Below are 25,531 nucleotides of genomic sequence, written 5' to 3'. Positions count from 1 at the left end.
TAGGAATTTTGAAGCTGGGACATTTGATTTTCACTTGGAAAGTATGTTTAAAATTAAAGTTAACCTTTACCTATTTCCCAGAATGACAGTCCTATTAGGTATTGGGATTATTTTTTCCTCTGGTCTTTGCTCTCTTTATTCTTCCCCTGAGTCTGATGATAATATGGCACAAGATCAGACAAAGGGAAGGCTTGGCTCATCATTTTTACTGGTTTTACTAATTGATATTTAAATCTGATTTAAATGACTGTTTCTTCCAGACAGTGTATTTAATAAGTTAATATCTCCTTACTAATACATCTGATCATTTCATTTCTTTAGTTCACACTTATTGAAAGTGACAAAATATTTCAAATATTGATTTTCATTTCACAGAATACTCCTCAAGTTTGAATTTTTAACCTGGTACATAAAGAATGTGAATTTGCATTTATTTTGACAGTGTAATCTTGTAATTAGAAGTTTTTCCTCTTGACTAGATACAAAGGGGTATAATTTAATTTTTATAGATTAGCCAATTTCTGCCTCAAGTAAAATATAGCTGTATTGATGAACAATATGTTACTGGTTTTCCCAAGCCTTATTTAAAAGTTAAGTAATAGTATATTGAGAAGAAAGTCTAGGGTTAGAATTGGAAGTCCAATCGATCTCTTTACCCATCCTTTGTAATATGCATTAATCTATTTGTCTGTTTTGCAATAGAAGGGTTACTGATTTACATGCTCTGATGTGTTTAACATTAAAGCTATATAAGTGAGTATTTTCCATAAGAATTTGTTAGTTCTCATTAAGTCAAGCAGGGATGACTCTGGGCCTTGTGCCATTATTTTTTTTCAATGCTCTCTCAAACACTATATAAAAGAGAAATAACTATAAGGACATTATCCCGTGTAGATATTTGTTCCTTTATTTGAAACATAAAGTCCTCTATAACTGATGTATGGAACTAGAATAATAACTATACCTTGTTCTTTGAATCGTTGCCCTCTATAATCTCCCGATAAGTCTTAAAATAAAGGGGGAAAATGTTTTAGGCTTTTTATTAGGGGGGAAGGGGAATTGCACTAATGAATGTTATAGTTTAGTATCTTTTTAACTGCAATTCTTTCTCTTTTTTGAGTTAGTCAAATATAATTTATCTAATACCTGTTTAAAAAAAAACTTTAATTTCTAAGATGGGGAAAAAGCCTATTTCAATCTGCCTCTTACGTAAGTTCTCAGAATGCCAGTTACTTAATAGATTCCCTGTATGTGCAAATTGGTTTTTAGCATTTTCTCAGAGCAATTTAAGGGGTATGCCTATTGAAATCTATTAGTCTTCCTGTTTCCTCTAGCCTCTGTTGCCACTACTTTTTCTTTCCATTCTTTTTTGTCTCTGGTTCTCTGTTCCCATCCTCTTCTTCAACATCTCCTTTTACCAAACATATTCCTTCCAGTTAACTCAGCTGACAAAGTTTAAAGGAGTGAGCTATCTGTTTAGTTTGGAAAGGAAGATTAATGTGGCCTCAAAAAATCCCAGAAACACATGCCAAGATATATATCCTTCCATATTCATGCTAGTCTTGTTAATTAGATATTATTGTCTTGCACAATCAAATTACTAATTTCATGAGACTGATTCCACACAGTATCAACATCTTTATTTCATTTTCCCTGTGGGACAAGAAGTTTTGCCTATTATTTTGTCTCTAAAAAAAGGAGATAAGTTTCACTTTCTTTATGGGAGAAATAGCTGGCTTTGGGAGAAGAATTTGGAGATAGAATATCAAATACCTTTAGTCCCATGGACTCTCTTATAAGTGATGCATTTGCTTATATTAACTTTGTAGCTGAAAAAAGCAGCCAATAATGACTTCCAACTTCTGTAGACGAAATGTTTGAAGATTGATCCTTATTCTCCCCTAACACTAATTCCTCCCACAAAGATTTCATGAAAGCATCAGTCATTGATGGTTTTCATAATGAATTTAAACAGAGAGGCTTCAAAGCTGCTACTTTCCCAAGTGCAAATGGAAAGAAGTTAAGAAAACAAAACACACGATCCTCTTTTAACTTAGGAAGCAAAATCTGCCTCCCTTATATGTCTTAAGGAAAAACCTTGAGATCTGTAATGCTTCGCTCTTTATATACCTTCTGAAATGTTAAAGATGATTTTTGCTGTGATACTTACATTTGGCAGTTATGTTCCAGCCAAACTCCACACTGTCCCCCACCACCCCACCCCATCTCAAATTTTCACTAGTTTTTAACTCTCTACTCAATTTTTTCATTTTAATCTTCTCAATTTGAAATTCTACCAATTAGGAATTCATTTGAATTAATAAACATCCTCTTTTTAAAAATGAAAATACCCCTGGGCAAGTATTCAGAGTCATTAGTCATTTCCCTTAATGTAAATTAGTTCATTTGGTTTCTTCTTTTCCTAACACTTAAATGAGCTCACCAGGACTGAAAAAATGGGAGTTTTGATGGGATAGAAGATAGGTCATTAATTCTGAAGCATGGAATACTTTGGAGGGAGGTAGTTAGGTCAGCAAGATAGTATTGGGAAGCTGATTATCTGATAGACTGAATAGAAGTGTTCAAAGAAAAGTAGGAGGATATTGAAGATGGATGACCTCTACTTCAAAATTGTTTCCATGGTCAGTTCTGTACCCACAAAATCAGTGAGCAGCTCTCTTCCTTCCTACATTTCTTGGTCCTCCTGCCAAAACCCAAACCTCACTGAGGTTTTAACTACATTATATGTTAAATACCTCTGGGTAAGCCTAGGAATCTTTATATACACACAAGCACACATACACATATATGTATATATGTGTCTGATATGTAATGTACATATAATTATAGTTATGTAAATGTGTGCTTGCATCAAATGTTTTATTTTTTATTGAAAATGTCCTATTTTCAAATAAATAACATAGCCACAAATTTTTAATATCCTGTACTCAGCAAGGAAAAAAAAAAGATTTCCTTTCTAATTCTTTCTCTGCAGTAATTTTATTATGTAATCTTAACAAAATCGCTGAATACTGGGTTTGGTTAGCCCTGAAATAGCTGTGATTTAAGCAGATAAGAGTACTCAACTAGAAGTCAGAAAGATCTGAATTCAAATGTTGCCTCAGATATTTAATAAGCATGTTGAACCTGAACGCATTGCTTAGCACCACTCTGTGTGTGTCTCTGTGTGTATGTGTCTGTACCTGTGTGTGTCTCTGTGTGATCTGTGTGTGTGTGTGTGTATGTATCTCTCTGTGTCTGTGTATGTTTGTGTTTGTCTTTGTCTCTCTGTCTCTGCTCTCTGTCTCTGTCTGTCTCTGTCTCCTCTTCTGAAAAAAAAAAAAAGAAGGGGAATAATATTAGCATCTTTTGAGAGGAGTTCATGAGATGAGTGATATAGATAAAGCACATTTTAAACATTTCTGTAAAGTAAGGAAATTGAGCCATACATGTGAGAATATAGTGAGATGGTCTCTAAGGTCTCATCCAGTTATAAATCCTATAATTCTATATGGTAAAAGGAGTAGAATTTGTTTGTTTCTTAAATTAATCATTGTAAAAGCTTAAGGAAATTAGATGTTTCAGTTCTAATTAGTCCAGCAAGACCCATCCTAAAATTTAAAATGAACTGGTATTCCTGGGAGTCATTTCTTGGTCTATTTTATAAACATTTTCTAAAGGAGTTTCCTGAAGGTTATCTAAAGGAGCTAAATAGTTTAGGAGGGACCTAAGTGGCTCAGTGAATATATTGCTTGGCCTAAAGTTGGGAAGACCTGAATTCAAATGTACCCTCAGAGACTTAAGAACTGTGTGGCTTTGGGTAGGTCACTTAACCTCTGCCTTAATCCACTGGAGAAGGAAGCGACAAACTTATCTAGTTATTTTTGCTAATAAAACCTGATAATGGAGTCATGAAGAGTCTGAAATGTATAATCTCCCCCCTCACTAAAAGAGCTGTCAATTACATGTGAGAAAAATGACCTCTATAAAACTTGGATTTTGGAATTGGAGAACCAAGCAAATAGGTACAGTGCTTTATATGCTATTCCCGCAATTTAATTAAATTTCTAAAGTCCCCATATGATGTGTGAATGTAACCATAAGGCATATGCCCTCCCCATAGCAAAGTGACCCCTTTTTAATATAAAGAATCGTAAAAGTTTAGCATAGTCATAGTCACACTATTATACCTTGCAGACATAAGTTTTATAAAGATAACTTTAGCTGGCCCCCAAGGCATCAGCTAAGCCTGCATTCATATAAATAAGTTTAGGGGAACCCAAGGTACCACCTGAGCTCACCCCAGATAAACCTCCTTCCCCTTACACATAGTTAAATCCTTCTCAATTGTATAAAACCCCATAGTTTTGTCCACCTATCATCCAGCCTATGCCAGAGCAAACCAGCAGCTTAGTCACTGAGAGAGACTTGCCAGCAGGACATGGGAGCCCCTCTGACTACCCGAGCCACAATCTGGCCTTGCTGGCCATATTAACGGGGTGATCCCATACCTTTGTGCAATCTATGGCTCCCCTTCTCAGGAGCAAATCTCCACATACAGGGAACAGTGACCTGACTTTGCCAGCAGCTTAATGGGACCTTCTCATACTCTTGGAATTGTAGACAACTCTGAGCAGATTTTGCCTAAACCTGGCCTTAGGCATTTACACCTGCTGGTACAATAAACATGTTGTCTAGAGCATCACTTTAGACCGGATCTGAGTTATTCCCAGCTGCAGCACCTCACATCCCACAAGTCAGACACAACTGCCCAACTGAACAACAATACATAGAGCTAGGGCACTGGGCTTCGAGTCAAGAATTCTGCATTCAAATTCTGGTCCAGAAATTTGGCAGGGTGACAAGGGGCACTTCACTTAACAGCCGAGTCTCAATTTCCTCCTTTGTAAAATGAGGATATTGGAATCAATTTTGAAAGTTGCTGCCAACTTTTATCTACTTTTTCCACTCGTGACCCCTTTTCCCCAAGAAATTTTTACACAATCCTGGGCATATAGTTATATAAAATAGGTATACAAAAATCAAACATTTACTGATAATAAATCATAATTTTTCAACCTCCTCCCCAGTTTTACCCGATTTGGAGAAGCTTTGATCTAAGATTCTTTAATATTACTACTCATTTGATTTTTATTTCCCATTCTGAGGGAATCTGTGTGTTTGTGTGTGTGTATACACATATGGGTATGTACATATACATGTATACATATGTGCTTGTATATATATATATATATATATATATATATATATATATATAGTATGTGTGTATATACATACAGAGAGAGAGAATATATGAATTGTTTTGAGATATTGCATTCCTCTCAGTTCTTCAAGATTCTAGGGAGAACTCTTAAGGTCTACAGATTTTCCCCAGGTTAGGAAACAGGCCAATATTTAGTGACCCCCTTGTCTCCCTGTTTTCCTTTCCTTCTAAGCCTCAAACTGATCAATTTTGCTGAGTTAATCTCTAAAGCTTCTAAGATGAGAGCAGACGCCTCTAGGATTCCTAAAGCCTTGTTTCATGATTTCCTGGTAACTGCTTTTGCTAGACTGCATCGATTTAACTCCCTTAAGATACAGAGGGTCTCTAGGGTTATGGCTGTTTTCTTCAGGATAACTAAAGCTCTTAAGGGTGGGTGATCCCATCCAAGGCATCTGGCCACAAGTAGAACCTATAGGTTATAAAGAAGCCTTAGTCATTCTATTTCTGCTGACTTTAAGAAAGAATAAAGAGAGAATCTTCTAACTGGCTATAATAAGAGTTGTAGTTTGAAAGAAAAATTAAAATCACATATTTTGGTTAAGAAAAGTTGATTTAATAATCTCTTTCCACATATCCTTTGATTTTCCTCTGCCAAATCATTGTCTTGGCCACTCTGTAGACAAATAACTGACCTCTTTGGAAGTAGGAAATGAGACTTCCCTCTGCACTATGTGCTGTACCATTGGATCCAGTCTCTATCCTTGTTCCTATTCTTAGTGTACATATATGTATTGCAGGAGGGGGAAATTTCTCTTAGAAAAACATCTGTTCTTCCTATTCTAAGGGCCTAGATAAAGACAAAATATGCAACCTGCCTGCTTCATGTAAATCCATGATGAATCAGCTTGCAAGTGAACAAAAGAATTATGGCATATGCTGTTAATTCACTCTATATGGAGTAAACTTGGGCCTTAGCTGTATTACAAATCAGAAACTATTTTCACATGCCAAAGCTGTAGGGCATGTTCTCTTATTAATAAATTGCCTCCAATTTTTCGATTGCCTCCATCACTACAAAGCAAGCAGAGATGAACTGAATTAAATACATTAGATAAGGTGAAACCATGGAGAGCTTGTAATAAATTGCTTTTTTAAAGTACTTTTAAATGCAATAAAGCAATGATGGTTCAAACAGTTGATTTCAAGTGGTTTATGACTTTGCAAACCATAAAAAGGATCCAGATGCGGAAGTGATGAAGTGTTGTATTATTTTAAGGAAGTTGTGATATTTGGTCCAGTGCATTTCATTTCTCACCAGACATGGACAATAGCTTTTTATGTTTTTCTATTTCTTGGACTTGTTTGAGAGAGATGTGGAATGAACAGAGATGGTGCCAGAGGCGGATGGCTCCTAACAGGAAACACTTAGATTGCCATAACCTGGCACACATTTTTCAAGTAATGAATGTGAATTTCCAAAGTAGTTTACTGTGCCCTCCACCAAGACTTCTACAAAGAGCATCAACTGAAGCAGGTGTATTAAATGACACTTTGCAATGGGTTTTATGCACTATATTTTATTGCTTATGCAAAATTCAGCAAACCACTTGGGTCTTAGGGTAACTTCAGAGAGCTCTTGCAACAAGAAAAGGCTAAGAAGTTGACTAATGATGCCATTTCCCACCTCCTGAAGGGAGTATAGGGGAATCTCAACATCAAAGTCAGGATATGCTTCCTTAGAGCATTTCCCTACCCTTTGGAGGGAAAGATAGAGGGTGGGAGAAGTGTCTAAAGAATGATGACTTAGCTAAGTTTCTTTGAAGGGTGGAACAACTTTCCTGTTGCTCTGTCATTGTGTATTGGAAAGGCAAAACAGATAAAGCAAATCAGCAAACTGGCATTTTAAGTAAGGGGAAACAAGTTAGCACTGGTGCTGAACAGAGGTGTTGGATTTAATTTTTAGATTTTAACATAGATTTAGAGATAAAGAAAAATGAAATACCTTGCTTATCCTTACTGGTCAAGAAGTAGCATTGATAGTTAACCTTACTCAGCATGCATAATGAGTGCAATGAAAAATCATGCTGGGGAAGTGGGGTCCACTGGCAACTTCCTCAGAGTAATATTCCCTAGGCCAGTGGTTTCTTATATGCTGATGCTAGGCCTGTTTGTGTTTCTGAGTAGTCTCCATTAATTATGTTAAACAGGAATGTTTAAATTTACTCTGCTCATTCAGAACCCAACTCAACACTCATTTCACAAAGGGCAAGTGCTGAAAGTTTATGACTTGTTGATACACTCAAATGTATATGTATTTGTGTATGAAATCTATTTCAGAACTAAGGTGGAGATTAAAACAGGTAGATTTATTATTGTAATCATTGAACATATCCATTTTAAGGAGGTTGTACTCGAAAAGGGGAGTTACAAACCCCAGTCCATTTAAGCTTTTGAAAGGGTACCAGGGAGAGGTTAAGTACTGTGCTTTCTCTGTAACGGTAACAGTAATGTCCCCAGTTTATGCGTCTTAGGAATACCTGTCATTTATGGATCAATTGTCAAATGAACTTCTTCCCAAATCCTAGCATTTCTCAATGTATGCTACAAGCCAAACCAGCTGTTATTTTGGGTTTTTTTTTGTTTTTTTTTTTATTTTTTTTCCAGCTGTTATTTTGAACATAAGTGTTTCCAGCTGATGGATGCAGCTGTATGGATTAACAGCTGTGGTTATGAACACAAACACAGAGATGCAGACATACCCCTACCTATTTGAAGATGTCACCACCCAGATAACATTGCTATTTAAAGGGTTTTGTGCCTTTTTAGGAATTCTAAATTGAAAAATCATTACATTATTTGGAATTTTATTATCTTAAGTCAGCACTTTTCTGGGCAAAAAAAAGGAAATTCCTACAGAAAGAGTCACTTCTGACAATTCTCACACCTATGGACAATGGATTTGAGCACGGGGTGTTAAACTGAAGGATGCCCTTTGTCATAAGGCCTCTTATGAAGGAAAGCTTATGAATCATCAAGAGAGTGCTAACTCATCTCTGTGGCAAGAGAATCATTTCCAAATAATCATATTTGGGCTGTATATCAGAAAGGGATTAGAGGAGAGAGTCCTTCCTTTAAGGTTTTAAATTTTATGTTATCCTTAGGGGACAGCTAGGTGGCACAGTGGATACAATGCTGGTCCTGAAATCAAGAAGACCCATCTTCCCAAGTTCAAACCCAGTCTCAGAAATATATTAGTCTGTGACCCTGAGCAAGTCACTTAATCCTATTTGCCTTAGTTTTCTCTTCAGTAAAATAAATTGGAAAAGAAAAGGGGGCAAACAACTTCAGAATAGTTTCCAAGAATAAGACATGACTGGAAAATAATGAAACATTATCATCCTTTGGGTAATAGCCTGAATTCCCAAGAATCTCATAATACTGGAAAGGACCAAGAGGAACATCTGGTATCCAGCCCTTATTTTCAAAATGGGAAAACTAAGACAGAGGAGGTGACTTTTTCCAGGTTATAGAACCAGTTTGTGGCAAAGCTAAGTAGATAGATTAATCTTCTGGCTGCTAATTTAGAAGATTCTCTCTATTCTACCCAACATATTCCTGGTACCATTAAAATGTTGACATTTTTTCCCTTCAAATTTAACTTGAGACTGCTATTCTACAATTCCTGAATTTCTTAGAGAATTACTTACTTTTTCTTGTGGCCACATTCTAAATTCTGTAAGAGAGAATCAAAAGGTTTACAGATTTAGGGATAGAAATTACCTCAGAAATAGTTTAGTCCAAATTCTCCCCTTCCCCACTTTAGAGAAATAAGGAAATTGACAAATTAAATGGCATGCCTAAGGTTGCTCAGGTGACAGAATACATACCCAGGCCTAGTTGAGCCCAAATCCAGCAATCTTTACACCTTAAAGATTGAGGAGCAATTCTACAGATTATCCACTCTTTCCATTGATCTTACTGTAGCTATACTCTCCTTCTTTTCTAATTCTGACCCTGTGGGGAATTATACATTGCCCTTTAGTCAACAATTCTTAGCTTCATATTTTCCAAATCCTAACCTTCCATTATTTCTGTCAACCCTCTCTTTTGCTTTCTTTTTTATACATTGCCAAATAGAGGTTAAAAAAAAGTCATAAAATTCTGCTGACTGATCCACCTGAGATGTTATCTAATCTCAGCTATGCTTAATTATCATAAAGTAATCCTTATATTCCTTCTCAGTTTATTATTTATCCCACTCATCACTAAGGTTGTTCCAAACATTTATCTCTCTCCTTAAGCTCCCACCCCCACTACCTCCTCAGCTGAAGACTGTTTTATATGGAAAACGTTTGCCTCAAACTCTGTATTTTTCCTCTCCTCAGATGAACATCCCTGACCTAATTTCTATTATCACCACCTTTTCTTTAGTTTCTCTCTTCTTGCCCTCTTGTGTATCCTTTCCCTCCATGATTGTCTCTGTCTTTTTTTTCTTGCTGTACTATTTGTCTCTCTCTCTAACTCCTCTCTCTTCTCTCTTTCTCTCTATGGGTCTCTGTCACACACACGCTTATTTTCTGTGTCAATTTCTATCATTCTATGTCTCTTTGCCTTTGTTTCTCTGTGACTCTCTTTGTGTTTCTTTCTCTCCTTTCTCTGCTGCCTGTAAAATACCAATTTACCTCATTCTTGGGAGAAAAAATTCACTAGATCCTACCATGCTTCCTCTAGCTTCTTTTCCCATCTAAAGTCCTTGAAAGAGCTATCTATACTTAATATCTCTCCCTCCTTCCCACTCCTTCCCTCCTTTCCACTCCCTCCCTCCTTCCCACTCCCTTCTTCCTTCCCTCTCCCTCTCTTCCTCCTTCCCTCTCCCTCTCTTCCTCCTTCCCTTTCCCTCTCCCCTCTCTTTCCTTCCCTCTCCATCTCTCTTTCCATCAAAATTATGGCTTTTGATCTTATCATTTAACTCTTTAGATGAACATCCCTGACCTAATTTCTATTATCACCACCTTTTCTTTAGTTTCTCTCTTCTTGCTCTTTTGTGTGTCTCTTTCCCTCCATGATTTTCTCTGTCTTTTTTTTTCTTCCCGTACTATTTGTCTCTCTCTAACTCATCTCTCTTCTCTCTTTCTCTCTATGGGTCTTTGTCACACACACTCTTATTTTCTGTGTCAATTTCTCTCTATCATTCTCCGTCTCTTTGCCTTTGTTTCTCTGTGTGTCTCTGTGTTTCTTTCTCTCCTTTCTTTTCTGCTTTTAAAAATTCTAATTTACCTCATTCTTGGGAGAAAAAATTCACTAGATCCTACCATGCTTCCTCTAGCTTCTTTTCCCATCTAAAGTCCTTGAAAGAGCTATGTATACTTAATATCTCTCCCTCCTTACCATTCCTTCCCCCCTTTCCTCTCCTTCTCTTCCTCCTTCCCTCTCCCCATCTCCTTCCTTCCCTTTCTGTTACGGGCTGAGGCTTGAGTTGATGCACTGAGGTCCCAAGTACGTGAGGCTTACTAGTAATTGGGCTATACTCTATTAATATACATGATTGGATAAAGAATGGTCCCTGCCCACTCTCCATGCAAGTCCTGATGTGTTGTATAGGAAATGACGATTTTGGTGGGTGGAGGCAGAGAGAGAGACAGGAAGAGAAGCTGGGAGAGATTGGGCCTGGGTTCGAGACGCCTAGCTGCTGGTCGTGTGGCTGCTGGTCGAGCTAGCTTCTTGACTCAGCTGCACACATTGCTATCGCCGATTCTCTTCCACCTCCGATCTTTCTTCACTGAGAATAAAGACTGACGATTTTCCCCTAACCTGAATTCCTGTCTCGCTGATTTTAAAATACACGATCTTCACACCTTTCCATCTCTTTCCATCAAAAGTATGGCTTTTGATCTTACCACTGTTCTCTCCAAAGTTGCCAGTAATTTCTTAATTGGGCAGTTAAGTGGAGCAGTGGATAGAGCACTGGGCTTGGAATCAGGAAGACTCATTTTTCTAAATTCAAATCTGGCCTCAGACACTTACTAGTTATGTGACTTGGGCAAGACACTTGACCCTGTTTGCCTCAGTTCTTCATCCTTAAAATGAGATAGAGAAGGAAATGGCAAACCTCTTCAGTGTCTTTGCCAAGAAAGCTTCCAAATAGGGTCAGACATGACTGCAGAAACAACTAACTGAAATCTCTTGATTAACAAATTTAATAACCTTTTCTCAGTCCTAATCCTGCTTGACCTCTCTGCAGCATCTGACACTGTTAATCACTTTTCTTCTCTGTGGAGTTTTTTTTTTTTTTTTTTGACATTGCTCTCTTGATTCTCCTATCTGATTACATCTTTAAAGTCTCTTTTCATTTAATTTTTGGTCTTGTCAGACCCACTAGTTGTGAATATAATATAGTGCTCTCTCTTGAACCCTCTTCTTTTTTCCTCTTATACCATTTCACTTGGTAATCTAATGAACTCTTATGTGTTCAATTACCATTTCCATGTAGATAACTTTCAGGTCTATATATCCCACTCTAATATCTCTAGCCAAATATCACCAAATTTGATCACCTAATAAATATTTTAGAATGGATATGCCATAGGAATCATATTATCTTTACCTTTCCTCCAAAGCTCACCCCTTTTTTGAACTTGCCAGTTACTGTCAAGGGTACTGCTATCCTTCTAGTTACCCAAAGTTTATAAGCTTAGTATCTTCTCCTAATTTTTCACTCTCAACCCATATATCCATTCAGAGGCCAAAATCTTATTATTTTTATCTCCACAATTTCTCTCAGATAAGTAACTTTCTTTCCACTTCTACAACCACAACCCTATGTATGTCAAGCCCTCATGGTATCTCAACTTGAGTCATCTCTCCCACTTCAATCCATCTTTCACACAGTTGCCAAAGTGATTTTCCTAAGTATAGAGCTGACCATATCAATATTCTACTCTTGGTAGTCTTTGGGGTCCCTTGACCCCAAATCCAGTGGTCTTTCTATTATCCTAGATGATCTCTACTTCAAAGCCATCCTCTTCATTATATGCAAAGGGGGTGGTAGGACATTACTAGTTACCACTGGAGTAGAAGGAGTAATTTTTTTACTTTTCCCCAAACTGAAAGTATCCATATCACTGAAGAAGACAACTAAATAAGAGACTTTGACTAGAGTCAAAGTTTGGGACTTTACAACCTTAACTGTCACTAAGGAATTTTAAAAATAGACAATAATGTCCTCTTTACCAGAAAGTGTATAGCACATAGTACTTTGTAAATGACAATAATGATGAGGATGATGAGCTTCAGGTTTACTGGAAGGTCAATGAAAAAGAACAGAGATATTGTCAGTGAACTATTTGTTTATTTTTCCAGGAAAGAAATGGCATTTTCAGTGACAAATAGAAGACACATAAACATAAGTAGAAAAAATGCTATTGACTCATCCTGTCTGTGGCAATTTTGATACCTCTTTGATTGTCTTCAGATTTGAGTAAGATTTTGATGCCAAAAACAGTGCCATGGTGTCAAAAGTTCAGAATAATAAACAGTCAAGTTAAAAAGGGAATGGAGCAGGTCCATAACTCATTGAGGGGCATTGTTAATGCTGAGATAATAACTCATAAATATTTGTTCCTCTGAATCCCCCTTGGTAAATGGAGTGAAATAGCAGTGGAAAACAAAGTGACTCTGAAGAAACTATTGCCACCTACAAAGTTATAAATGAACAGAGCAGCCTAAATCCAAAGTTCAACTAAAACAAAACTAACAAATGGCATCATACATTAAGGGCGTGTTGTTTGTTTGCTATAATTAAGTTGGCAGTGATGGTTAACAGCCTTGAAAATTAAGCACAACAACAACAAAAAAAATCTTTTGAAAGGGGGTAATCAAAGGCTTCTGAGTAATGAAGTTAACACATCCACATTACCAAGAAAAATAATGCCTTTGTGAGGCATCATTTCATCTCCTATGTGTTGTTTGTAGAGTGTGTATGTATGTGTTTGGAGGGTGTTATTCTTTACAGGAACATTTCTTTTTTCCCCTTGAGCAGCATTGTAGCCCCTTTGCTTTACTCCTTATTTCTTCTTCTGCCAGCTTAGCAGAAATGGGACAAATGTTCAGGAGAATTAAAACTATCCTCTTTCAGAATCTGTTGCTCACATTTTTATTTTCACCTTCTGAAATACCCTTCTCATCATCCTCATTTTCTTCCTGTAGTTGCTAAATTAGAGTAATGTCCTTTCAAATTATGCTTTCATGGGAAAGGTAGAAAATACTTAGAACACAGGGCACAAGAACTCTCAGAAAAGAACTATCTCCTCAACCTTCAACATCTCTTGTGCCTGACAAACTGTACCTATCACCGTAGTAACCAGGCAAAAGTACAGATAAGCTTCCTCTTCTCAAATTGTTCTTATTAGAATTCAGAGACAGTCAAAATTCTTTGCACAGTGTTAAAAAAAAATACTGAACATTTGGGGGACAGGATAGATTTTTTTTTTTTTAGTTTCTTTCAAGGCTCAGGGGAAATACATATAATTCTTCCAAATATTTTCCTTTGAGGACTTGTACTGATCCCCATATAGCATATTCAATGTGATTTAACTCCAACTATGCTGCAGTACATGTTGGTCATTGATTGGGTAGGGGAAAACTAGGTTCTCTTTCAAAACCATACACTCAAGGGGTAGTTTGATGTACAAGCTGAAATTATGAGGCAAATATGTAAAATGGAGTAAAAAATAGTGACCATTATAGCCTCTATAAATTTCACTGAGAATAAGAAGCAGGAAAATACTGGAAAGAGAAATGGACGTTCTCAAAGAGGAAACACAAACATTCTGTGTCCTTTTAAAAATTATTGTAGCAGCAGAGATTAAGATTTTTTAAGTAACTGACTCCTCTCCTTAACCCTCCTTAACCTGATAAAAGCTATTTATATGTGTTTTTAAGTATATACTTATTACTGAGAAGTGGGATGGTATAGTAGACAGAGCTAACATTGAAATTAGGAAGATTTGGATTCAAGTCTTGCTTTTATACAGACTATGTTAGGTATTTTTTCTTTTTTATTCCCTCCCTCTCTCCCTCCCTTCCTTCCCTCCCTCTTTCTCCCCCTTCCTCCCTTCCTTTCTTCTTAGCAATCAGGGTTAAGTGATTTGTCCAGGATCCAAATAGGCAGTAAATATCTGAGGCCAAATTTTAACTCAAGTTCTCCTGACTCCAAGGCCTGTCCTCTGTCCACTTTATCATTTAGCTGTCCCTAAGTAGTTCATTGAAATGTTAAGTCTTTAAGACAAGTTGAGGAGAGAGTAATAACCTTCAATGATAAAGGGGGTTTTATGACTTAGGAGTTCATTATACCAGTGATATCAAGGGTCCAATCCTTGTCCCTATACTTTTATAATTTTTATATATTAGATCTATAATCATGGGACTATTTAAGTTTATATAGTATATACTATAGAACCAGGAAAAGCTCTATGCAGAACTTTGCAAAGATATATCCACACCCAGATCCTCTTTAATATAGTTACCAGAAATAGCCTAATCGTTCATCTTTGAGTTGTTTATTCCTTTACTTCTTTTCTCAGGGACTTTCAGTTCTTTTGGAACTATTAAAGTAATAGTTTATATAGAAATCTCCAGCTGATGTCATTTCTCTGCTTTCTATCTTTTCCCCACCCCATTGCCATTGTATCCAGAAAGAAAGTATCTTTACTAAAAATCATTGAGTTGAAAGTCACATTTAAATGTCATAATATCCATCCCCTGCTTCTAGTCCAGAAAACACTTAATGACAAATTGATTAAACTGTAAGGACAATATTGATATTGAGGAAGCCCAAGGATGGAATTTCAATCTCTTGTTGAGGAAATAAATCTAATTAAAGATGGAATAGGAAGTAGAAGAAATATCATAGAATAATATTCAAGTTAAAAAGGACCATAGAACTCCCATAGTGAAATGCCCTTATTGGGGAAACTGAGGGCTAGAGAAATTTGGCTTAGGTTACACAGCTCAGGGTCAGAGACAAGTTAACAACTAACTATGCAAAAAATCAAGTGTTCTTTCTACTGCATCTTGCTGTCTTTTCAAAAAGAGCACAATATTCGTCCCATTAGGGGCCTTTTATTGGTAGCTCCAACAATTCCTGTTCGCTTACTAAACTTGCTCATCTTCCCTAATGAAGAAATAATATTTTCCATTTACCTAGTGGGTAGGTGCAATTTATTAACTTCTATTTTGTAGTTGGGGAAACTAAGGCAGATAGAGTTTAAGTAACTTGCCCTTGGCCACATAGGCCTTTATGTGGACTCAGGTCTTTCAGTGCTCTCTCTACTGTGCCACCTAGCTGCAGTCAAGGAGTGACCATTTTTCCAACCCATAAGTTATAACAGCTTGGGATAAACCTCTGAGATCAGAAAATATCAGACTCAGGAGATGGCAGGAATTCTGTGAGCTTTCCTAGGTGGTCACTTCATTGCATAAAAGACAAGGTTTACTGAAGCAAAAATAATCCCCTTGTAAAAACAAGACACTTTCAGGCTCTGAGTGAAGATCCAGAAAGTCAAACACACATGGAGCTTTCCCAAACCCATTGGTAACAACCAAATGCAAAATCAGATTCAGATTCCTTTTAGAAGCAACTGCCCAGCTAGCAATCGGCATTGCCAAGAATAAAGTCACATTCTTAAGAGACTTTGACTTTAATGAGGTGAAAGTAATTAGCTGTTTTTTGACTCATCCCAACCCATCCATCCCTCACCCATCCTTCTAGAGTTGCTGCATAATTGACTCAACACTACAAAAGGTGGTTCTGTCTTTCCAATGTTTTCCTTTCCCCATTTCTCCCAAAGATGCATCAGATGTCTTAGAGACCAAATAACTATTGACATAAGTTCCAGGCCAAAAGTAAGGCTTATAATGCTATAAAGTTTGGGGGCTATGGTAGCATTGGGGAAGGGTGGGAAGAAAAAAGTTGTCATGCAATATGAAAATATATATGCACATGTGCATGAATAGATATGTATGTATAGATTCTCATATGTGCACAAGCATGTATGTATGTAACTTTAGTCAACTTCCCTCCTGACCCCTGGAGGTGTCCTTTCCATATTCAATTTTTAGGGCAGTTCTTTTCTTGACAGATGCTCCTTCTGTAAATGATCTTTAAATCTTTCTTGAAGTCACATGTAAAGGAGGAAAATTTACCTAATTGGTAAATGGGAAAATTTTCTTTATTAATAAAGCAAATAAAATATTGTCAAATCATATTTTTCCAACTTTCTGATGTATTTTTAATAATGTTTTTAATTTGGTAAGCAGAATAAAGGAGATTTCATTCTAAATTCAGTAAAGGAACTATTCAGTTTTCCTTTTCTCCATCTCAATTTATATAATGCCAATGCTTGATTGTATCTTTCCACTCTGTAATATCGCCATTTCTGAAGTCTCTGGAGATCTTTCCTAAACAATGCAAGCATGAATTTCATATACAAGAAAGATGAAAATTAGGCATTTAGTAGAAATGTGAATATATCCAAATGATTCAAATCATGGATTGGGAGTGCCATGCTCTACTTTGCACACAGTAGGTATATATTGAGCAATATATCTAGTGGGCAAGCAGTCCATTTGCTTTTGAGCAATATAATTGTGCTCCAAGAAAATGTTAATGGCCTGTCATGACCTTATCACTTTGTTGCCAAATCCCTCATATGAGGATCCCCAGGATGGTTCTGAGACATTTATCTGATGTTGATGATCCTATATGTTTGCTGAGTGTTCACTGAGAGGTCTGCTACAATGCGAGTATCAAACAGTGAAGATATAGTAGGTGTCATTATCAGGTACACCAAACTGGACAGGTATGGCACGAATAGGGAGAGAGGTCAGGGAGATGGTTCAGGGAAAGAGCTAGATTGTCAGGATGACTTTGGGTATATCCAGCTCCAGAGGGCATTATATTTTTTTTTATGAAACTGCTTGGAAATTTTGCAATATTGCAGGACAGCAGGTTAGATCATTTTAGAGTACTCAAGGGTCTTCTCTTTCAGTGTCATGGGACATAACTTAAATTTGTGCTTATGCTTCTTTATGAGAGCCAAGATTTGTGAACTTAGCTTACCTATACTTTCTTAGAGAATAGTTTCCCCCCACCCCCAGAATATTTTATTCAATCATTGGCTGTCTCCTAATCAAGAACCTAGTAAAGGATGGAAAAGTGAATTAGTTTTAGTAAAGTGACTGGCAGAAATCAATGATATAGAGGAATTAGCACATACTTATTGTTTGGCAGAGTGATAAACCTGTCTTTTTTCTCAAGGACCTTAGTTATCTACTAAGAGCATGGAATTAGAAAAGATAGTGTTCAATTAAACTAACATGAGACAGTTTTTGTTATTGTGGTTGTTTTGTTTTTCCCTATCTACTCCAGAAAAGAATGTCAGTGTATGGAGGAACTATGACCTAGCCAAGTTGAACATGCACAAAAAAGAAAAAAAAAAAAAACCCAACAACAAAACTAAACCTCAGATTCAGAGAAAACATGTCTTCTTCCCTCACCCCATGTGTAATCAATAATTTAGCTCTGAAAAACAAACCTACCTACTGCTTTCTATAAAGTCAGTGCCCTCTATTCCCTTTTTCTCCAAACCTGCTGAGCACATCCTTCATTCCCTTTTTCCTTTTTCTCCCTCTTTTCCCTCATATCAAAACAAACACTCCTTTTCTTATCTACTTCCTACACCCTCACCATCTTCCTTTACTTCTGTTATATCAAATCCCCCAATTCTCTTTTCATCAGTTCAACACACAACTAAATGTGGCCTATTATATCATATTTTCTTTCAGGAAGGAATTGATAGGGAAACTTGGAAACAGATAATGTGATATCAAATCAATCCAGACTATATTAAAATAATATTGTCTTTGATGTGCAAGTGATTGTTTCTAAATATTAGGAAAGGAATTACATGAAACTATCCAATTGGTAAATGGAAAAATTTTCTTTATTAATAAAGCAAATATTGTCAAATCACATTTTGCCAACTTTCTGATGTATTTTTAATAATGTTTTTAATTTGGTAAGCAAAATAAAGGGGACTTCATTCTAAATTCAGTAAAGGAACCCTTCAGTTTTCCTTTTCTCCATCTCAATTTATATAACACCAATATTTGATTATATCTTTCCACTCTGTAACATCACCACTTCTGAAGTCTCTGGAGATCTTTCCTCACCAAACAATGCTAACTCACCTCTCAAAAAGGATTGATGTGGTATACAGATGAATCAGTCAACCAATGCATTATTGGTAAAGAGCAGGAGAGACAAGGAAACACAATCCTTGCCTGCTTCACTGTGACACTATCTTTTCTTCTGCCATTGTATTCATTCCTCTGGCAAGACAGTAGGTCATTGGTCTTTGATAAAGAATCCCATGAGCCTCCAGTACAGATTAAACATAGGACTATGACCTGAGCAACAGACTTTAACTCAAAAAAAAAAAAAAGAAAGAAAAAAGAAAAAGAAAAAATCTTGCATTTTTTATTTCTGAAAATAAATGTCCCATTTGTATCTACCTACTTTTCTACCCTATAGGCCATCAAGAGTGAGAAAGAATAAGCACAGCTAAAGCAAAACTAGTCAACATATTACCTGAGCATGACAATTCATATACTGTTTCACACTCATCCTATACCCAACTCTTCAAGTAGAAAGAGACATGCATTTTTCCTCATCTATTCTCCTGAGCTGCCCTTGGTCATTAATAATTTCACAGGTCTCAATTTAAATTTTTTTTGGTTATTTCCATTAATATTGTCATCACATACATTGTTTTCCTGGTTCTGCTTACTTCATTCTGCAACAATTCATATGTTTTCAAGTGCTTCTCTGGATTCTTCATTGTTATCTTTTCTACAGCATAGTCATGTCCATTACATTTTGTTTAGTCAAATAAAGTGTATGTATGTTATTCCCACAAAAAGCATAACTAATATTTTTAACAGTGACAATTCATAACAAATTCTAGTCAAAATGGAGACTTTCTATAAATTTTATCAGTACAAAGCTTGGTACCCAAAGGACACTAGGAAAGTTATTAAGCCTTTTGAGATCCCACTTTCTGCATGTGCAAAATGAGCAAATAAATAAAAAGTTCTTCCAAGATCCAGTTCTAAATTTGATGATTCCAGGTCTCACAGACTCATAGACTGAACCTTACTTAAGTATTATTTAGTCTGACCCCTTCATTTTACAAAGGAGGAAACATTGCTAGAGAGGCCAAATAACTGATCCCAAGGAATCACAGATATTTAGCAACAGAATTGGGATAGAACTAGAATTTTCTGCTTCCATTTCCAAAGCTTTTTCTTTCAGATCATATGGTACTTGCAAATTGCTCAAAATAAGTATCCCAGATAATAGATTAAATATATAACAGTAGCAGTTTCTATATAATGCTTTAATGTTTTACAAAATGCTTTCTCTTGCTTATAGCAATCTTATGACAGGACATTGTTATTTGTAGATGATGTCATTACTTGAGTGGTTAAGTGATTTGCCTAAGGGAATGCAGCTAGAAGGTAGCAGAACCTATGAGTTTTGATCATGGGTTCAGTTTTCTTCCTGCTCTAGAAGCAGTATTGCCTGGGGAAAAAAAAATTTCTGATTTTAAGAAAAAATGGACCAGCAATCCTCATAGTTCTAAATGCCCTTAAAAAGTCCCTCACTACTTTTTAAGTGTTTAGGATTATGGGTTAAATAGCAAAAATCATCTGAACATATTATCCTAGAGTCAGAGCTGGAATACACTAGAGGTGATTTAGTCTAATCCTCTAATTTTTCATATAAGGAAACTGAAGCATAGAGATTGGCTACACTAAATTTTGATAACTATTAATGTAATTGGAGATTGCCTTTTGGAACTGTTTAAAAAAAAAGGGGGGGGGGTGTCTAATGGTGGTAGGAAGGTAGTATCTTCCACTGAAGAAAGATAGATGACATTTGAACTTTCTCTGTCCAGGCTTAGTCACAGGCAACTTTAATTGACAACCTTTGGTTGACTGAGACAAGTGATTCTCAGTTAATCCAAAAAGAACGACCTACCAGAGTTCATTTTAGTCTCTTGTATTTTTATTTAATAGTCTTTTCCTTTCTGTCACAGAAATATTCTGTAACATTTCTACACCTGATAAAGAGTTTTGATTCATCTCAGGAGCAAAGTTTGCTTGGTAAATGGATTCTTACTTGCATCTGACCAATGTCCATCACACCTCCCTCTGTGTCTTAATAGATGATGTTAAGAAACCAGAAAAATTGAGCATCTGGTGGTGAGTCTCTGAACTAAGCTAGAACAATCTTCAGATCTTTTCTCAGAGTCTTTTTAGTTTGGTAATGTCAACTATTTCTTGTGATCTCCTTGAATAATCTTTTGAAAATCCATGGTTTAACCTCTTTATCATGATGTGAAATTAAAGTAGGACATAATAAAACTACCATCTTTACTGTAAGTGACTGTTAAATAGCAGAAAAAGCCCTGGATTTAGAATACCAGGACCAAGATTGGCTTTGTTATTGTTTGTGTGATTAGCCAAATTGGGCAATTTCTTTGCACCTCTTTGCCTTTTAGGCCATAAGTTATGATGTGCCTAAGGTCAAAAGATAGTAAAGGTCAAAACCATATCTTCTCAAATTGAGTCATCTCTCTACCATAGCACCATTGCCTCTTTGAGAATGAAAGTGGTAATTCTTCCCTGCCCCCATTTCTTTGTTTCTACCTACTTTTTTTTTTTTTTTAACATACATGCTCTCTCTCCTTTCAGAATGTAAGATGTCAGGGCAGGGACAATTTCAGTTTTTTAGTTATATTCCCAAGCACACTATAGATGCTAAATAAATACTTGGTTGACTGCCTGGAGATCTAATTTGATAACTTTTAGCTGTCATATCAGTTGTGTGTTTACTTGTTTAAAAGTTACTTTGTCTCTGGCACTCACTGTATACTCACCAAGTATAAATGGATGATGACAGGTTTTGAATATTTGTTTTCATATAGAAATCTGACAAATAACAGGCTAGTTTCTTTCTGCAGGCTTTGTCCAGACAATGAAGAAACTGCAGGAAAATAGCAAATAGCTCTTTCGGGTGATCTCATCAGTGACCTGAGGGAGTAGATGTCATTTGCATAGGAGGTTCATTTGATTCCAAGAACAAACATCCAACTCCTTGGGAAAATCTGGTTCATTAAAGATAGTTAACAGTGCATGTACATATACATACATGTTGAATTCTGTACCACACAAGATTGTAAATAAACGGTAGCATTTATAGCATAGCATTCTAATCTTAAACATTTTATAAGACAAAAATTACATCATAATCTCCATAACCTTTTATTCAGTTGGATACATTATCTGGTTTGAGGTAACTAAAATTTCCCTTCAAGATTTTGTTGAGAAGAATCAAGGTGATGTTTTTCCTTTTTTTAACAAATCTGCATTTCTCAGGAAATCACATTGGACCAAACACTCTAAAAAAAAAACTTGATCAGGTTGTCCAATAGGTCTATATGGGGATTGGGGAGAGGGATGGAGAGGCTTGGAAGCTTCAAGTTTGTTATTTAGTCAATACATAGTCATGGAAGTGTCTTTTGGTTTTGTGTTCCAGGAATTCTGTATCGCAAGTCCTGTGCATCATCTGCTGCCTGTCTCATTGCCTCAGCTGGATACCAATCCTTCTGCTCCCCAGGGAAATTGAACTCAGTCTGCATCAGCTGCTGTAAATCCTCACTCTGCAATGGGCCCCGACCCAAGAAAAGGGGCAGCTCAGCAGCAATGCCAAGGGCAGGGCTCCCCACCATCATTCTTCTCTTGAAACTGGCCTTCTTCTCAGTGCACTGCTGAAGTAGAAGGATGCTCCCCCCAACCCCCACCCTTGTTCATTTGGCTCTCTGTCCTCCCTCAACTCCCTTGATTATCTTCTGAAGCAACACATAGAGCAGGACCTCGATTTTTTTTTTCTCTTTACTTCCTTAATGAAAGAGCTCAGTGTAAAAAAGAAAAAAAAATCCCAGAAAGAAACATTTTTGTAACCTATGACTGAATCTTCAATGTGCCCTTAAAAGCAGATGGGGGGATAGGAAACAAGGGATTGGAAATCAGATGTTCCATTTGTGATGCCAGAAACCAGGTCTACTTTTTTCAGAATCAGCATTGACATCAAGGTGGATAGCTATATTTTAAATCTCCCAACTTTCTTTCTATAATGTTTTTGTTCTGTTTCAAGGTGTCGTGGGATGGGAGAGGGTCACTCAGTAATGATTGCCTTATTTGGAATTCATACTTCATTTTCCCTCAGATTGTTCTCTGCACCTACATGGGGCTCTAGAGCAACCTCCGATGGTTTGCTTTCTGAATTGGGTTCTAGTGATTCCAGACTCAGTTGCTGAGACCTAGAGTCAGGCTTGGTCTCACTCTGAAAAGAATTTAAGCAAACCTTCTTAGTTCTCCTTGCAGAGGCATTGCGCAACGATGAAATGGAGATCAATGGGTGGCCAGAACGGCCACTGCTGGTTGTAGAATTCAGATGGGCCCGGAGCAGTTTCTCTTTGTTGGCGTGCTCCAGAGTCAAGCGACAGCAGAGAACTTGGCTGAAGACCTTGCGGAACTGCCGAGAAGAGATGTTGTATAGGAGCGGGTTGATGACGGAACTGAGGTAAAAGAAGGTGTCGGCAAAGGGAAGGAGAATCATGTATGCCCTGAAATAGGAGCGAGTCCAATCCTGCTTTGGTTTTGCTGCAGCCATGAGCCTTCGAATCTGGTTTGGCATCCAGCATACTGCTAGAGTCACAACAATCAGTCCTGAGTGTGTAAAGGGGAAGAGAAAGAGAAAACAGCATGTGAAAAAAAAAATCATAAAATATTTAGTGTCTCAGTTCTGCACTTACCAGTTAGGAAATGGTACCAATTTTTCAATATTTTGCTTGACAGGTTTTTCTGCCATGAGCAACAAAATAAATAAATAAATATCAATATTTCAAGGCCAGAGTAGTTGGGCTATATTAAAAATCGTTAAATGTATAAGTGGGGTTTATTTATACCTGTTGATATTTGTTCATTTTTAAATGGTTTCATTGATATTTATGTCTTTGGAAAACATTTTATGTGATCTATGGTTTTGGTTTGTTTTTATTTACCTTCCTTTTAAAAAATATATAGCCATATTAGATTTGGCAATGTCTATAAAAGACTAGACTTTGTATTTTACAAGATGTAGAGTTGGCATTATTTTTGGCAATCTTCCTCTTAGAAAGGATATTTTTAAGTCAAATAGAAGTATATATATATATATATGTATATATACCCTTTTGATGGGAATTGATATATACTTATATGTTGGATTCTTATTAAATTCAAAGTAGAATCAGACTTTTGAATGGCTTATGTCACTAAGATTCCATATGAGTATATAGGTGCCATTTAATGCTCCATACTCACTATCCTCATAATTGACATTTTATGGCACATATTGTGTTTTCCCAGCACTTTCTCATTCATTATCTCCCTCTCCCTAGGAGAGGATTTGTTTTAATGGATAACCCTAAAATCAGTTTAACTTGGTTTGGGACTCCAGTCCTTCATAGATCTTTAACTACATGTCTACCTTTTCAGTTCTATTGTTCTATAATCTAGAAAAATAATGGACTCCCAAGGAGGAGAGTGTTCACTCACCTATTTATAAATTATAATTATAAGCATCCTGTGGTATAATCCAAAGCTATATTTACATCCATAGATTCACATATACTCTCAGGGCCTTTACGTATATGACCATTGAAAGAAAGTTATGCTACTTCGATGGAACATGAGATGTGACATACAATATATTTAACAACAAATGTTTTGACTGCTTGTCTAAATTAGATAAGAAACAAAGGGAAAACTGAAGGCCATCTATCTGCATCCTGGTCCTTTCTGCTGCTGAGGAGACATTTAGCCATATGGATAAGAATCCACATTGCTATAATACTTAAAAGTGTTCAAAATGTTTTCCTCATGAAATTATGGTGGAGTCCTACAGGCAACTCCCATTTGAAAAGAAGCACTTCATAGAAGTGCTTTGGTTTGTTTTTCAAAAAGCTTCTTTCTGTTGTTTTGTTTCTTTGCATTTGAATAATACAGCAAAAGGCGCAAGATTCCTTATTGCTTTCAAACTCCCAATCTACTAATGCATATGGGAGAAAAATTGTGGGCAATGATATAAAAAAATACTTTTTTTCTGTAGTAAAAAGTGCTCCAAGAGAAGTGAACATGTTTACTAAAACCATAATTGGCAGTCCCACTTAGATTTTTCTCATTTCCTCTTTTTTGTTCATGGTGGGTTCTAAGCAGTGATTCTGAAATAGCACTGTTCACCCAACAGCCGTCTTTAGAGAATAAGGGAATTCAATTATGAAAAACCATGAGTCAGTGATGACTTTATTTCATAGGTTCCCTGATCATTTTGTGACAATTTAAATTTTTAACAGATTCTGATGTCACAATTTATTTCCAGTGAGGTGGTACAGTGGATATAGAGCATCTGGCCTGGGTTCAGGAAGGCCTGAGTTCAAATCTAGTCGCAGACACTTACTAGCTATGTGACTCTAGGCAAATCACTTAACCTCCTTTTATCATTAATTTTGTCATCTGTAACATGGAGATAATAGCACCTACCTCTCAGGACTGTTGTGAAGATTAAAAAGATAATATTTTCAAGTATTTTACAGAGTGCCTGGCGCATAGTAAATGTTATATAAATTTTAACTATTATTACAATTTCTTCTCTACATGAGAGGTGCTCCTCCCAAAAAACACTCGATAATTCTAAATATAAAACCAGAAAATCTAATTAAACTGTAATGTGTATTTTTTTAAAAGAGGAAAACACTTTGAACTGAATAGGTTGAATTATCCAATTACAGATAATGGACTGAAAAAAAATAACTTTTTTTGAGTAGAGAGAAAGGTATTGTTTACCTAGAAAATAGAAGGCACATTTTGAGAAGCATCGGGGTTTCATGTATTCTGCTTATCTTTCAGTTTCTATAGAGTTACTATTTCTATCTCAGCACCACTACCTGAAAAGTTTAGCTAATTAACTATGACAATGATAGGAGGCTTGCCTTCTTGAAGTAGAAAGTAGGTTCTTTCCCCACCATCACTGAATTTCAAGTCCCAAGCACAACCATTTTATCTGATGATTGATTTTTCAGAATATGAAAAATTGAACACATGGTTTTTGTATGTTACGTTACATTGAGGATAGTTGCAAAA

General features: G+C 36.4%; 2 protein-coding genes across 3 annotated transcripts in view; one reads left to right on the top strand and one right to left on the bottom strand.

Moving 5' to 3' along the window:
* Positions 1-23,392, top strand: part of LYPD1 (LY6/PLAUR domain containing 1) — a 29,183-nt gene extending 5,791 nt beyond the window's left edge. Inside the window, exon 3 of the mRNA XM_003763811.3 lies at positions 21,885-23,392. Within this exon, the coding sequence (XP_003763859.1) occupies positions 21,885-22,120 (236 nt within the window). The 3' untranslated portion in view covers positions 22,121-23,392. The remainder of the gene's footprint in view (positions 1-21,884) is intronic.
* The window catches only part of GPR39 (G protein-coupled receptor 39), a 324,415-nt gene continuing 321,307 nt past the window's right edge, over positions 22,424-25,531 (bottom strand). For both annotated transcript variants that reach the window (XM_031963675.1, XM_003763813.4), the window contains one exon: positions 22,424-23,077. In XM_031963675.1, the coding sequence (XP_031819535.1) occupies positions 22,554-23,077 (524 nt within the window). In that variant the 3' untranslated portion in view covers positions 22,424-22,553. The remainder of the gene's footprint in view (positions 23,078-25,531) is intronic.

This window comes from Sarcophilus harrisii, chromosome 3 (genome assembly GCF_902635505.1).
Source record: "Sarcophilus harrisii chromosome 3, mSarHar1.11, whole genome shotgun sequence".
NCBI lineage: Eukaryota > Metazoa > Chordata > Mammalia > Dasyuromorphia > Dasyuridae > Sarcophilus > Sarcophilus harrisii.
The sequence above is the reverse complement of the archived record's forward strand: the minus strand, read 5'-3'. Positions and strand labels throughout refer to the sequence as shown.